This window comes from Kryptolebias marmoratus, linkage group LG21 (assembly GCF_001649575.2).
Source record: "Kryptolebias marmoratus isolate JLee-2015 linkage group LG21, ASM164957v2, whole genome shotgun sequence".
NCBI classification, from domain to species: domain Eukaryota; kingdom Metazoa; phylum Chordata; class Actinopteri; order Cyprinodontiformes; family Rivulidae; genus Kryptolebias; species Kryptolebias marmoratus.
Window position 1 is genome coordinate 10995843 of NC_051450.1, and position 13092 is coordinate 11008934.

The following is a 13092-nucleotide window of genomic DNA, read 5'->3' on the forward strand; positions in this document are numbered from 1 at the left end:
GAGTCGACCAAACACCGACCAACAAATAGCTGCCGATTGTAGCCACAGTGGGAGAAACAAATACACACACCTGCCGCAGCCTGCCTGACTATAAAGGCATCTGCCCCGCCCACCAATCAACGGTGCGTCCTGAGCTACACCTGGCATGCAGAGCGGGGGAGGGTAAAACCCCATCCCACCACACAGGCAACACAAGGAGCTCATGAAACTACAATTCTTTTATTAGAAAAAACTAAAAAAAAACAAGGTTGATATGGCAGGAAACTCACAAATGGTGAAAGAACAACAAGGACAACCAGACAATGCTTCACTGCAGAGCAGACGGAAGAGACTGAATATAAGGAGGCTGAGTAGATGAGGAAACATGTGACTGATTACAAACTGAGGACAGGTGTGGATAGGTGTCACATGCAGACATGGAGAAAACACAGCAGACTGAGGGCAACATGGATAATGACACAGGAAGATCTAGAAGCAGAAGCTTGCAAGAATAAATCCAAGAAGAACAGAAACACAAAGACGGATAACACAGAACTCATAAAACTAAGAACACAGACAGAACTACACATAGACAAAGGTCACAGAGAACTGAACACCAGAAACACACATGACAGATCGCACAAAGACACGAGACTAGAGAATGACATGAACACACAGGAACCATGAAAAGAACAACAGATAAACATGAATGCAAACTAAAAAAAAGAAATAAAATAAAACCATAACGTAGATCATAAAAACAGAAAAGCCAACACCCAACCAAGATAGCGCCAAACGAAGGAAAGAAAAACAAAAACACCCAGATTCTCACAATAACTAAGGCGAAAAGATAAAGAAAACATGTTAAAATTCTCTAAAGAATTCAATAACTTCATCTTTTTGAGAATAAAAAAACAAAACAAAAACACATGTCAGTCAGTGTTTAAAGTCTTGTTGAAGGAATGAAGAATTTGATTTCAAAAGAACAAACAAATTCCTGTTTTTGGCATCATAAATTATTTTCCAAAATTTATCAGAGTTTTCTGTCTCCCTAAGAACAGATCTTTTTCTTTTAGGTGTTGTGGATAATTCATTTGAGCCCTGCTTAATAAATCAAACAGCGACCAAGTGTTGGCACACTTGCATTAAAGCCACCAAGTAGAAACAATGAAAAATGTTGTTGGAAAAGTTCTAAAACTTTATTTTGAACTTATTTTGACTCATCGGAGTGTGGTAATAAAGTGCTTTCTGTCTTTCAGGTGCGCAGCGTGAGTTCGGTGGTGACCCGCCGCAGGGAGCAGCGGGTGTTGGTGATGGTCGTCGTCATGGTGATGTGCTACCTGGGCTGCTGGCTGCCGTACGGCGTGGCAGCGCTGCTCGCCACCTTCGGCCCGCCTGACCTGTTGACCCCGGAGGCGAGCATCACGCCGTCGCTGCTGGCCAAGTGCTCCACCGTCATCAACCCTTTCATCTACATATTCATGAACAAACAGGTGAGGCAGTGAAGATGGGTCTCATTGAGGTGCTGCATCTTCTGAACCACTTTTCTTCTGATCCGGAAAACTGTGTTTTTTAAAGTTTCCATTTGGACTAAAGAGAAGATTTGTAAAATATACGCAGGCTGGCATGTGTGAACGAATACCAAGCAAGGGAGATAAGATAGGATAAGATAAGATAAGATAAGATAAGATAAGATAAGATAAGATAAGATAAGATAAGATAAGATAAGATAAGATAAAACTTTACTGTCCATAGAAATTTGTTTGTTTGTTTACATAATCTGAATGATGAAGATCACTTATATTTGACTATCAGATTCTGAAAAAAGAAGCTATTATTAAATTTTTATTCCCCAGCCCCACCTAAAAGATTAAGTTTGATTTTAAAACATTGTCTCTGACTGTCTTCATGGTCTTCTCTCCTGTAGTTTCAAATCCCTGCCATTGTCTTGCTGGTTTGTGCAACCTCGTCTTTTATTCTTATTTAGGGTTTTATGGTTTCAGGTTTTTGTTTTTTCTCTGCAGGTTTTGATTGGATTGCCTTGACTTTTCAGCTTCATTTCCTTTTGTTTCATCTCGTCAGTCCGCTCTTGCTTTCTGCTCTCTTTTTTTACCTGATGAGAAATCATCAGTCATCGCGCATGTGTCTGACATTTACATCCCAGCTTTGTGGTAGCTTCTTTTTATTTTTCTTTCTTTTGCCAGATCCTTGTTGCGATCAACATTCTAGTTTGCAATGCGTTCTCGCTCTTGCTAAGCCTAGTTTTTGTTTTGTCGTGCTGTTTGTCTGCAGATTAGGGTTTTGAACATGTTGTGTTTGCAATGAAAGGCACTGAACAGGCAGGATGTTACTTACAGCAGCAAGGCTCTGGATTCTAACGTCCATTCTTCACCAGTTTGTGAAAATCTGTACATTTAAATTGGTGGTTTGATCATTCAGATTTAGTCTGGTTTACTAACAAGAAACAACTTTAAAGTGCTATCACATCTGTTTTAACCATTGATGAAATATCGCTCCTTCCCCCCCTCCAAAATTTTGTGATGAATTTCACGTTCTACATATGAGTCAGATCTTTGATTTTATTGACAACTTGGAGTGCATTAAGGGATTTTCCACATCTTAAAAAATTAATTATAAATGGCCATTTCATAGACCTTTAATGAGGAGTTGGTGAAACTAGAAAACAATGCTGCAGCATCAGTCAATTCCTTGAAGATATTTTAAAACTGTTTTTCCTATTGCAACTAATCAGGACTGCTAACACTGAAATGAGCATGTTATGAGTAAATTCAAGGTGATAGGAAGTGAACTGCTGTTGTTCTCGTGTTCTTATTGGCTGCATGGTTAAGCAGCTGGTGAGCACCATCGCCTCACAGCAGAAAGGTCTGAGCTGGGATCTTTTTGTGTGGAGTTTGCATGTTCTTCTCGTGCATTTGTGGGTTTTGGTCCGGTTGTTCCGTTTTTCCCATGCAGTCCAAAAACATGCATGTGAGACTATTTGGTTATTCTAAATTGGCCCCAGGTATTAGTGAAAGGAATTCCAGCTTTTCTCTAGGATCTGTGATGGACTGGTGACCTTTCCTGGGCACATTGACCCCTGGAGATAGGGACCAGCCACAACCCAGCATCCCTAAACAGAATGAAGCAAGAAGAAAACAGATGGATGTTTTATTCTTTGCAAGCGATCCGCACTATATATGATCAGGATCTATGTATCGTTGTAAAAATGATTTTTAGCAAATTTCTTGCCGTTTTTGTGCACAGCCTTTCAAATACACCACCCTGACTCTCTGTCACCTCGTGCCTTTACCATCTGTATTTTATCCTCCTTTTTGAATTTTATTATTCCCAATTCAGACCAGCTTGTCTTTGAGCTGCGGTGTGTGGGCTGCAGAATAATAGCAGGCTGAAATGAGCGAAGCGGCATAATTTGCTCTAAGGCTTAAGAATCACAGTTTTGCTCGCTGCGTTTGCTAATCAAAGCGTTCACAGGGCAGCTTCCGATTCACACCACAGCTTAACGTTCGGGGCTTTTTGCATGTTGATATAAACAGAGATGGCAGCCGAGTATATCAACTCTTTACTGTTAATTCCATTAACTACGTGTCTAAAAGCCATGAATGAAACTTTAATATTGTCTTGTCAAGAAGCTCAGTGGAAGCCTGAGTTCTACTGAGACAAACATTATCTGGAAGGGGAAAAAAGCATTTGACAGTTCAGGAAGGGTAGCTGTCACAAGCATGTTAGACTTGACTAATGGGTTAAAACACAATAAAGGGTTTCTGTGAGCAAATAAACACGTTTTAATTGATACTGCTTCCCTCTTTTAAAAGTTTACATGAAGAGATAAAAAGATTTTCTTGACTAATAAACACTTGCATGTCCTTATTTTAAAACCACATTAGTATTCTAAAAGAAAAAGAAGTAGAAGAAGCACCTTAGGGTCATCTATTATTTGCCCACCAGCAGATTGGGTCTAATTACTTGACACCCAGGGCAGTGATCAAGGTCGTCTGTGATTTACACCCAGTCAGAGCAAGTAGATGACACTATTTTGGTCTTTTAGCTCTTCATTTGCACCTTCAGAGAGAACAGACATGATCCAACGCCCAGTGCCTTCCCCAGTCCCCTACTGCCATCATCACCACCACCCCCCGCACGGCTGCACATCCCAGTTCAAAGACGCTGCACGGAAAGGGAAACGATGAAGGAAGAAGGGATCTGCTCTCCAGCACCCCCATTCCTGATTCACGGCAGAGCAAACGCCAAGATGTTTTCTGTGTGCAACATTTCACAACCAATGAATCCTCAGACACCCGATAATTGATTCATAACTTAAAATATAAGTGCAGCGCGTGGAAGGACAGCTTCACAATGCTTTGCATATTGTGACCACAGAAAACTTTTAGAGCCAACTTATTTCACATTGACTTGATTAAAATGATCAGTGTATTTTTAAAAATAAACAAAAGCATAATAAGATATTTAAGGACAAACGTTAAAGAGAGAACCCAACACATTTATATAGCAGTCTTTGTGACTGTCAAAAGATATTGAGGAATTTTATTCTTTTTTTTGTTTGTTTTGTTTTGTATTTTCTGTTTTACAGTGTTTTTCACACGTTATAAAATGACATTTTAAAACATCATGGAGAACAAGGCAAAATTGGTCTTTGGATTTATCTCACTGTGTTCAATCTATCTGACATAAATGGAATTTTCTGGATGTTTTAGGCTGTTTTATATTAGTTTTGGATTTTATGCTGATTACGGTCAGGTTTCAGACCTGCTGTTGAACTAAGTTTGTTGTTTTTTTTTAGCTTGGATGAGTTTTAGACTGGTTTGGGATGAAAGTCTCTAAAGTAATTAGTTTTTGGATGGTCTGGTTTCAGCTCAGCCAAACTGAGTCATAGGTTGGATTTTACCATTTGATTTTGAAATCAATGCAGTTTACATGAGCACAGGCTGAATCGATTTAGGTCCAAAAACTTAATCTCCCCTTTTTTTTTCATTAAAATGTGTACGGTATTTTGTACTTTAGTTTTGAGTTGAATAATTTCTGCAACCTTGAAAAGACACAAGTTCAAAAATGTAATAATTAGTTGTATTCAGAGTTATAAACAAAATAATTTAAAAGAATGCAGTTTACACAAGTTGTGTTGTTGCTTTTGTGGGTGTAAGCCAAATTTCTTTAAGCAGTTCAATAATAAAAGTGTCTTTCGTGCCATTTTATCACACATTTGATATGCAGGAACAAGGAGATGCAGTCAGAAAATCTGAAAAAATTAGGTCTTTTCTATTCACAACATGTTCAAAATACACGCTCTGTTCAAAACTTTCTCAAAGTCCTTTTAATTGTTTTAGGAATCAGCTCTCTTATGAGTGTCATGTTTTCTGTAAATCCCCAGTTGCAGCAGCTTGGTAAAGTTTGCAGACGACTGCATTTGACTGCATTTGAACTCGTGTGGGCATTTGTTTGCAAAAGGTAAAGTGAAATCATGAAGACTGATGCTGGGATGAATGTCGAGGAGAAATAAAAAACAGGACGGGAATTAAAATGAGGAGCAGGCAGTGAAGAAAGAGCAGCCAAGCAGTTGTAAACAGTTGAAATGGATGCAAACATGAAGGTAAAAGACACAGTCGAAGGAGAAAGTAAAGGATGAAAGTTCTTTTTAATCTTCAGACAGTAATGTAGCTTTGATTTGGATTAGCATGTGATGTTACTATCAGGGAGCGATGACCTTTCCACTCCCCACCCCTCCTTTTATCTGCCTCCATCTCCTTTCATCCGCCTCGTCGTCAGGCTGTCGCTCAGGCTTTCGGCTTGTGAGACATTTAACTTGGTTTGATGGCTGACTTGTTGTGACAGCGGAGGGAAGTCTTTCTGCCGGACGAAGCCACAGAGGAGCGAGCGGGAGGCTGCACTGTGTGGCGCTTTCAGTCTTCAGTTCCTCCCAGCCCATGATCATAGCAGCACTGAGTTGAGGCGAGTTGAAGACTTCAAGCGCTGCACAGATTCACGAGCCGGACCTCAGTTAACATCCAACAAATGGCTCCTTTGACACCCCTGGTTTGTCGGTCTGTGAACTCGTTTTCCCTCGCTTTAAAAACTTACAATAAATCATCAACTTGTTTTTAGTAAAAAAAAAAAGCATGAAACTATGCTTATGATGGAAACTGACAATTTTATAAAAAACTGTGCAGAGGTTTGTTTAACTTTATGTTGTTTTGATTCAGCACTATTGTATTTGGAAAAAAAATCCTTTATTTTACCTAAGCATTTATTTTTTCAGTGACACATTCAAGCATTTATTAGTTACATTGAATTCATTCCTGAAAACTCAAAGCAACGAGCAGCTGTATGTCCAGAAATTCACGACTTTTTGTTTTGTCAATTAAGTTGACGTCATAAAGACCAGGACGTATTTGAAGATCGGATCGTATTAACGTTCCCAAATAAAGTTTGTGCCAAACCTGAACAAACCTGATGTTTGTGATTATTGTCGGTTTGCATCATAAATATTACAACAATCACACTCTTCAATTCACAAGTGCCCATGCTAAATGCACTTATTGAAAATCAATGCTCATTAATTTTTTATGTAATTTAATTAACTTACTCTCAAATTTATAAGCAGGATTCATTTTGGATTTAAACTTTTCAACCTGTTTATCTTCAAAGTTTTCTGGAAAAACATGACTATCTGTGAAAACATGTCCTTTGTCAACCTTTAAATATATATTAAATAACAAGAAGAAAAGGACAATGAAGAATATGAGGATAAAGAAGATGAAGACGAAGACGAGGACAGCTTTGAGAGGTTGAGCCTTCAGCTTTGACTGTAAATTAAATTTGCCCAAATATGACTCCTACAACATCAATAACTCATCTTTTTCTCATGTTAAACTTTAGAAGTCTCAGCAGGTTATTGCTGCAGAGTGGTGCAGTCGTTTAGCTCTGTTGTCCTGGGTTGTGAGTGAGAGTGTGAATAGTTGTTGCCTGCTCTATGTTAACCACAGACAAAATCTCCCTCGATTCAGTCCCTTCAGTTTTGCATACATTAGCTCTGAGCTCCTATTGGTTGAGCTTGGGTCTGATATAGATTGGGAAGGACAGGCCATCTGATGCTCTTCTCCATCACTGTGTTTTGGTCAAACTGCCTTTTTTCAGAGACTTCAGCTCAGTTTTTCTTCATTGTCCAGCTGGTGGTAAACCAGTTTCACTGTTCCCCTGCGTCTCCTGCCGTGCCAGTAGCAAACCCCCCAGAACATAATCGCAGCTCCTCTTCGACGCTTCCTGCGGAGAATCACACATGAAGGTGCCATCTGTTCATCCCCCTCGTGCCCGAGCACTTTCCTCCCTTTCAGCCTCCCCCGGCAGTGATCTGATTCTCACAGTCTTCTCTGAACAGCTGATGCTGCGATGGGATGCCGCTTGAATCTGATGATGCCTCTAATATGAGCTGCTGTTAATTAACTGCTATAAGCACCTTCTCGATAGCAGCTGGAAACCTGAATACTCCCCTCTTTTCTTTCTTTTTTTTTTTGGTCTGCTCTACTCGCAGCCAACATGAAGGATGAATCAGCTCCTAAAATACACTTTCAGGAGAGAGAGAAAGCTTATTGGAGGGGCGGGAAGTGATGATGACCAGATGTGTGCTCACCTGTGAAATCTTCAGCGCATCTGTGATGCATGATGGGGCCACGGACCATTAAAGTGGCAGTTCAGATCCTTTCAAGCAGGGTTTTTATAACAACCTCAGTTTGGAGAGATACTTTATTTCTGAGCAGATTGGTGAGCTTACAGCTAGTTCAAGCTATCTACAACTGGTCAGATATTAATTGTTAACACTCTTTCTGCAGAACCCCACTTAAACAAGCTGAAGAATCATGCTATTGCCATATTATAAGCTAAATTTAGAGAAAATATACATGTGGAATATTGAAAAATTATACAGCTCCTATATTTTTCTTGAGACTGATTGAAAATGACATCTTCAAAGCAAAAAAATGTCAACTTTTTCATACGCCTTCCTCATTTCTTTGCTTCCATCATCACAAGTAGGACAAACTACAAAGGTATGAGGACAAACAAACTAAAAAATACAAGGAAGGGTTGTTTTTTCCTGGCGCTATTGTCGTGTCGTTATTGCAGAATTCGATTACGATGTGTCCTGACAGATTTGTTTACAGGGCAACAACTTTAAACTAATGCAGATTATGTTATTTGTCATTATGAATTTGGCAACAAAGTGGTAACCAGTCACAAGTGAAGACACACTATAATCACTGATGCACTTTGATCTGTCCACTTTGGATTGAACTGAGTTGGATTGAAGCCAGGTTTAACAGGTTTAAATTGAACGATGTGCTGCAGGGGTAAAGGGTGTTTCAGGTGCTTTTTAAGGACTTTACAGTCCCTGTGTTCCTATTCTTGGCTCATTGTCTGGGTGAAATATTTTAGTTTTGGAAGCACCACATGCTGGTTTGATTTGTATGTACAAGTATGGATCTGGTTTTGGGAACATGCTGGAGGAAGCTTGATGCAGTATTAAGTTATGTTTGTGTCCTGTCTGTTGAAGTTTGCCTGTTTAACCTGCAGCACTGTGGAGAAATGTAGTAGACTTTAAGTATACGTGTGGAACTGGCGAGTATACTAAGTACACTACGTTTATCCAGGGGAAGCCTGCTGGACTACAGACACTGAGGAAAGAAAACAGGACAAAACGCTCAAATTTAGCACAGAAACAAGTCTTAAGGTCATTTTTGGAGGAATGCTTTAAGGTGCAGTATTTTACTTGTACCTATTTTAAGATCTGTCAGGATTTGTTTGTAGTTTTTAATATGTTTAAGCTAATTATTTGGGTGTTGTGTTTTTGACAGTCATCAACGCTGATTTAGAGTATTTTTTTTTTCCTACAGCTACATGTCTGTTAACATCAATTTTCTTTGTTGCCATAAATCACTGTTGATTGTCTTTTGTTGTGCTGTTGAAGGCCTATAAAGCTGCCGTTTCTTTAGAAAACTTCCTGTAACTTATCAAAATACGACTTCACGTCGTTCTAACTTTCATTAAATGTGTAATTACCTTTCCAACTGCTGCTGTTTCTCTTTGCTGTGTAGTTTTCCAGATGTTTCCGGGCGTTTGTCTACTGCTCCAGTCCCGAGCGAGGCTCCACCTTAAAGACTTTTTCGCCGGTGACCAAGACGTTGCGCAGGGAGAAAGACCTCCATGTGACCGCCCCCGCCCTGTCCACAGCCGTGCCCATGCCCAACTCCGTCCACGGGTGCTCGCAGGGAGCCAATCACGTGGCTCCATCTTCAACAAGCAGAGGGGCTTCTGAAGATCCCGCTGCTGTCGACCCTAAGCCTAAACTGACTCTGGTGGCTCACTACAGGGAATAAACACGAAACAAACATTTGCTAATGAGAGGAAGAATGAAGGGAGCAGGACTCCAATTACAACAAATCCTCTTCAGTAGCAGAGATGTTAATTCAGGTGGACTCTTTAACACAAGTTGGAACAGAGGATGGCTGTTTTGCAATCTGGAAACATGAGAAAGCAAAAGATTTCAGAGGTGTTGTGTACAAATCAGAATGAAGATAGGAACATTAGGGCTACACCTAAAGCTTTGTGGTAACACTAGCCTACACCCTTTTATCAATAAAATGTCAAATGTGAATCACAAAAGCACAAACGTCACATCAAAATTTGTATAATTTGCCTGAAGTTAAGCAAAAAAGTGATCACCCCACTGAGGGGTTCATCCCAGATTTACAACAAATATTCTCAGTATTAATTGATCAGGACAGCTGTTTGTTTCACGCAGAACTTTTCAGTTTACTTTGAGGGAAAAGATCAGGACTGCGAGGTCAGATCAAGGCCCATGCTGAGTCAAGAAGAGGCTGATTTGTTGCACATTTTAACAAAGAGACAATTCAGGTCACAAAGTGGGTTTTTGTTGACCTCAGAAATGTTGTGTTTAAAATGTTTTAGAACAAAGTTATGCTTAGTTTTAGATAAAACAAGATGTTACATATAGTATCTAACTGTTTTGCAAAATGAGTTGCTGGTTTTATTACCTTGGCATGAATCATTTGTATTCATTTGCACAGTGGGCCATTATTGCTGTGGCAATATTACTGCGATAAATGTTACAGCAAAGACAAAACTCTGCAGCAGTTTTCTTTATTCTACCTATTTTTTTTTCTTTTTATAGCTTTTATAGGTTTATCTGTTAGGCGCTGTGTCCTCCACCCCTCTCCTGTCGCAGCCACTGAGCCCAGCATCACTTTTCAGGGGGGCTTGTTTCTGTCACAAGATCTGGCAACACAAATCAGTTGTTGTTGAGGAAATGTATTTAGGAAATAGAGTTAAACACTTAATGCAAGAAAAGCAAACAATGTCAAGATCGACCTCATGATGGAAGCAGCAACATACTACATACATACAACGTAAACTGAGTTTGCAGAAAACAAGAACAAGCTTTTTTTTCCCCCACTTTTTTATGCCTTAGTGGTTCTTTGTTCAGGTTTTGTGAACTAAGTCAGCAGAAAATCATTTTATCCACTAAAATAGGGTCCATCTTGATTTGTGTTTGAAAAGCTGAGAAGAGATTTATAAGTCTCAAAATGACTCAGCTAATGCATCTTCTGCGTTCTGATAAAACTGTTTCAGTTCCCGACAGCGGGTTTTATCTAGAAAAGCTGTCCAAGCTTTGAACCGATCTGAAGCAGATGGAGCCTGATGAAACGCCTCCATCTGACCGAAGTTCAGTTTATTTATGTGGGGTCAGTTCACACCAAAGGTCCAAACCAGATTCAGGTTCAAATCCAATTACGGTCAATTCAATCCAGTTTTAATTAAAAAAGAAAAAACATTATGTGAACTGGTAAAAGTGTTATTTAAGGAAACCAGTAAATCTTTACTTTGATGGAATCTCCCACCCTGATCAAACACAGAGGTGACAGTGGAAAGGAACGACCCCCTTTTAACAAGAAGAAACCTCCATCAGAACCAGGCTCAGGATGGGCGGCCGAACAGAACATTCTGGGTTCCCTGTCCGGGTTCTGGAGTATACAGAAACAGGGAACAGTGTCCTTTAATCTGGACTTTTACTTGTAAAAAGAACTGCAGTTAAACTTCATTTATTTAAAATATGTACTTAGTTTGTCATGGCTGTTTAATTTATTCTTAATGTGACTGACAAGTAGACATACAATCTTAGTTTTTTGTGTTTGAGCTCCTGTCTACTTCTGCAGACTTGGATCAATGTAACAACAGTGTAAATGTATACTGACTGCAAGTAAGGACTCTTTTAAAGTCATAAAACTAACACATCAACATGTTGCTACTGAACTGTTGCTGTACAGTCTTGTGCAGAGGAAAGTCTAAAGACCTTCGGAAAAAATCCTGTTAAAATTATTTTTAAGAGATTATAAGAAAGTCTTGTTCTTTGGAAGCAAATTATTAAACAATTAGATGTGCTAAACAAAAAAAAGGCATTTTCTTAGGTGAATTCAAATGTTTTGTCAAGTTTGTCAAAAACAAAAAGTGTCAAAACAAGTAAAAAACGCTTTTGCTCCGAGCCAAGAACATGTTTTTCAGACCAATATCAGCGTTAGAAAACAATATGGAAATAAGCACGATCGCACTTTACTGACTCACCACAGTCTCTCTTCCCTTCAGTTATTTTATTACAAACATAAAAATCCACATGAACAAGTACTATTTTGTACTTTGCGCAACCAGACAATCTTTCTTAAACTGAATGAGGAATATTTTGGAAGCAAAAACTCATGAACTGGTGATGTTTTGTATTGCTTTCAATTCATGTCAAAGGATTGTTCCCTTTTTTCAGAACCCCTTTGGTTGAAGGAGGGTTTCGAGTTTCTGTGTGATCTCATTTTCATGCTTGTTGTTAACAGATTAGTTGAGCAATTTCACAGTTTATCTCTAAGAAGGCGTTTTATGTTTCCACTTACATGTTGCTGAGTTTAAATCCTCTGTTATCAGAGCTGGGACTGTTACAAAAACCATTAAATGAAAATCTGTTACTGTTTTATTGGTAGAATTAGAGTTCACTGCTTTTATTTGTGTAGATGTTTCTGTTGCTGCAATTTCTACTTTGTTGTAAATCTGGTTTTGTGTTGTCTCCTTATGTATTTCATGTAATAAACTAAAACCACGTCACAAACAGACGGAGGTGCTTCTGTCCTTTTCTTTTAGTTTGTGAGTCTTTTTTCCCTGCCCTCATTTATTTCATGATTTATTAACACAGACATTATTACAGGGTGGGAAGTGGATTAAAGACTTTTAGATGAATCAGCTGAAAATTGTAACCAATGAGCTGTAAATGTTGCAAACAGACAAAGTAAAGTTATAAGTTCATTGCAAAAGTTAATGAGTATAGATGTACATCCAGTGATTATTTTTCAAGTGTTTCTTTGAAATTCTTCCATTGATTCACAAGATATTTTGCTAACAGACAGGCAGACAGAAACAGAAACACACACGCAAGATTGCACATCGTTTAAGGTGGAGGGCAATAAAAAATCACTTTAAATCGCTTCTTTTAGCAGAAATGAAGAGTGAAGACAAAGCTTGAACACAAGTTATAGAAAACTACTGCTTTGGTACTTTAATCCTGTTGTAATATAACTAAAGCATATCACAGATATTTTTATCAAGACCTCGGGGAGTCGTGTCATCTTGTGAAAGTAAGGCACAATATGTCTCCTTTAGGTTCAGCAATAAACAGATTAATTGAGCAATTTACTTTCTTCCACGTGAGCCTCGTTTGGCCTAAATTTAAAGATGAAAAGCTTTAATTCGCTAAGCTATTTATCTGAAGAGTAAAAATAAAAAAATAAAAACAGCAGAGCCATGAAATCTGACTTTAATTACTGTAACAGAATCAAACTGGCTTCGTTAGTTGTAAGCTACAAGTCCCTTATAATTAAGCTTTGAGAAATATCTAATTCCCTGGATTGTAAAAGCTGTTTAGAAGGTTAGAAATAACTTTATCGTAACTTTGATACGTCAAGTCTTTAACAAGCCTTTAAGTTATTGAAATTCATCCAGTGGTTCAAGAGATATTTTACTAACAGGCAG

At 38.7% G+C, this 13092-nt stretch overlaps 1 protein-coding gene across 1 annotated transcript in view; it reads left to right on the forward strand.

The window, feature by feature from the left end:
• The window catches only part of tmtopsb (teleost multiple tissue opsin b), a 30574-nt gene extending 18412 nt beyond the window's left edge, over positions 1–12162 (forward strand). Inside the window, exons 3-4 of the mRNA XM_017414051.3 lie at positions 1239–1472; positions 9102–12162. Of these exons, the coding sequence (XP_017269540.1) occupies positions 1239–1472; positions 9102–9383 (516 nt within the window). The 3' untranslated portion in view covers positions 9384–12162. The remainder of the gene's footprint in view (positions 1–1238; positions 1473–9101) is intronic.
• Positions 12163–13092: the final 930 nt, after the last annotated feature.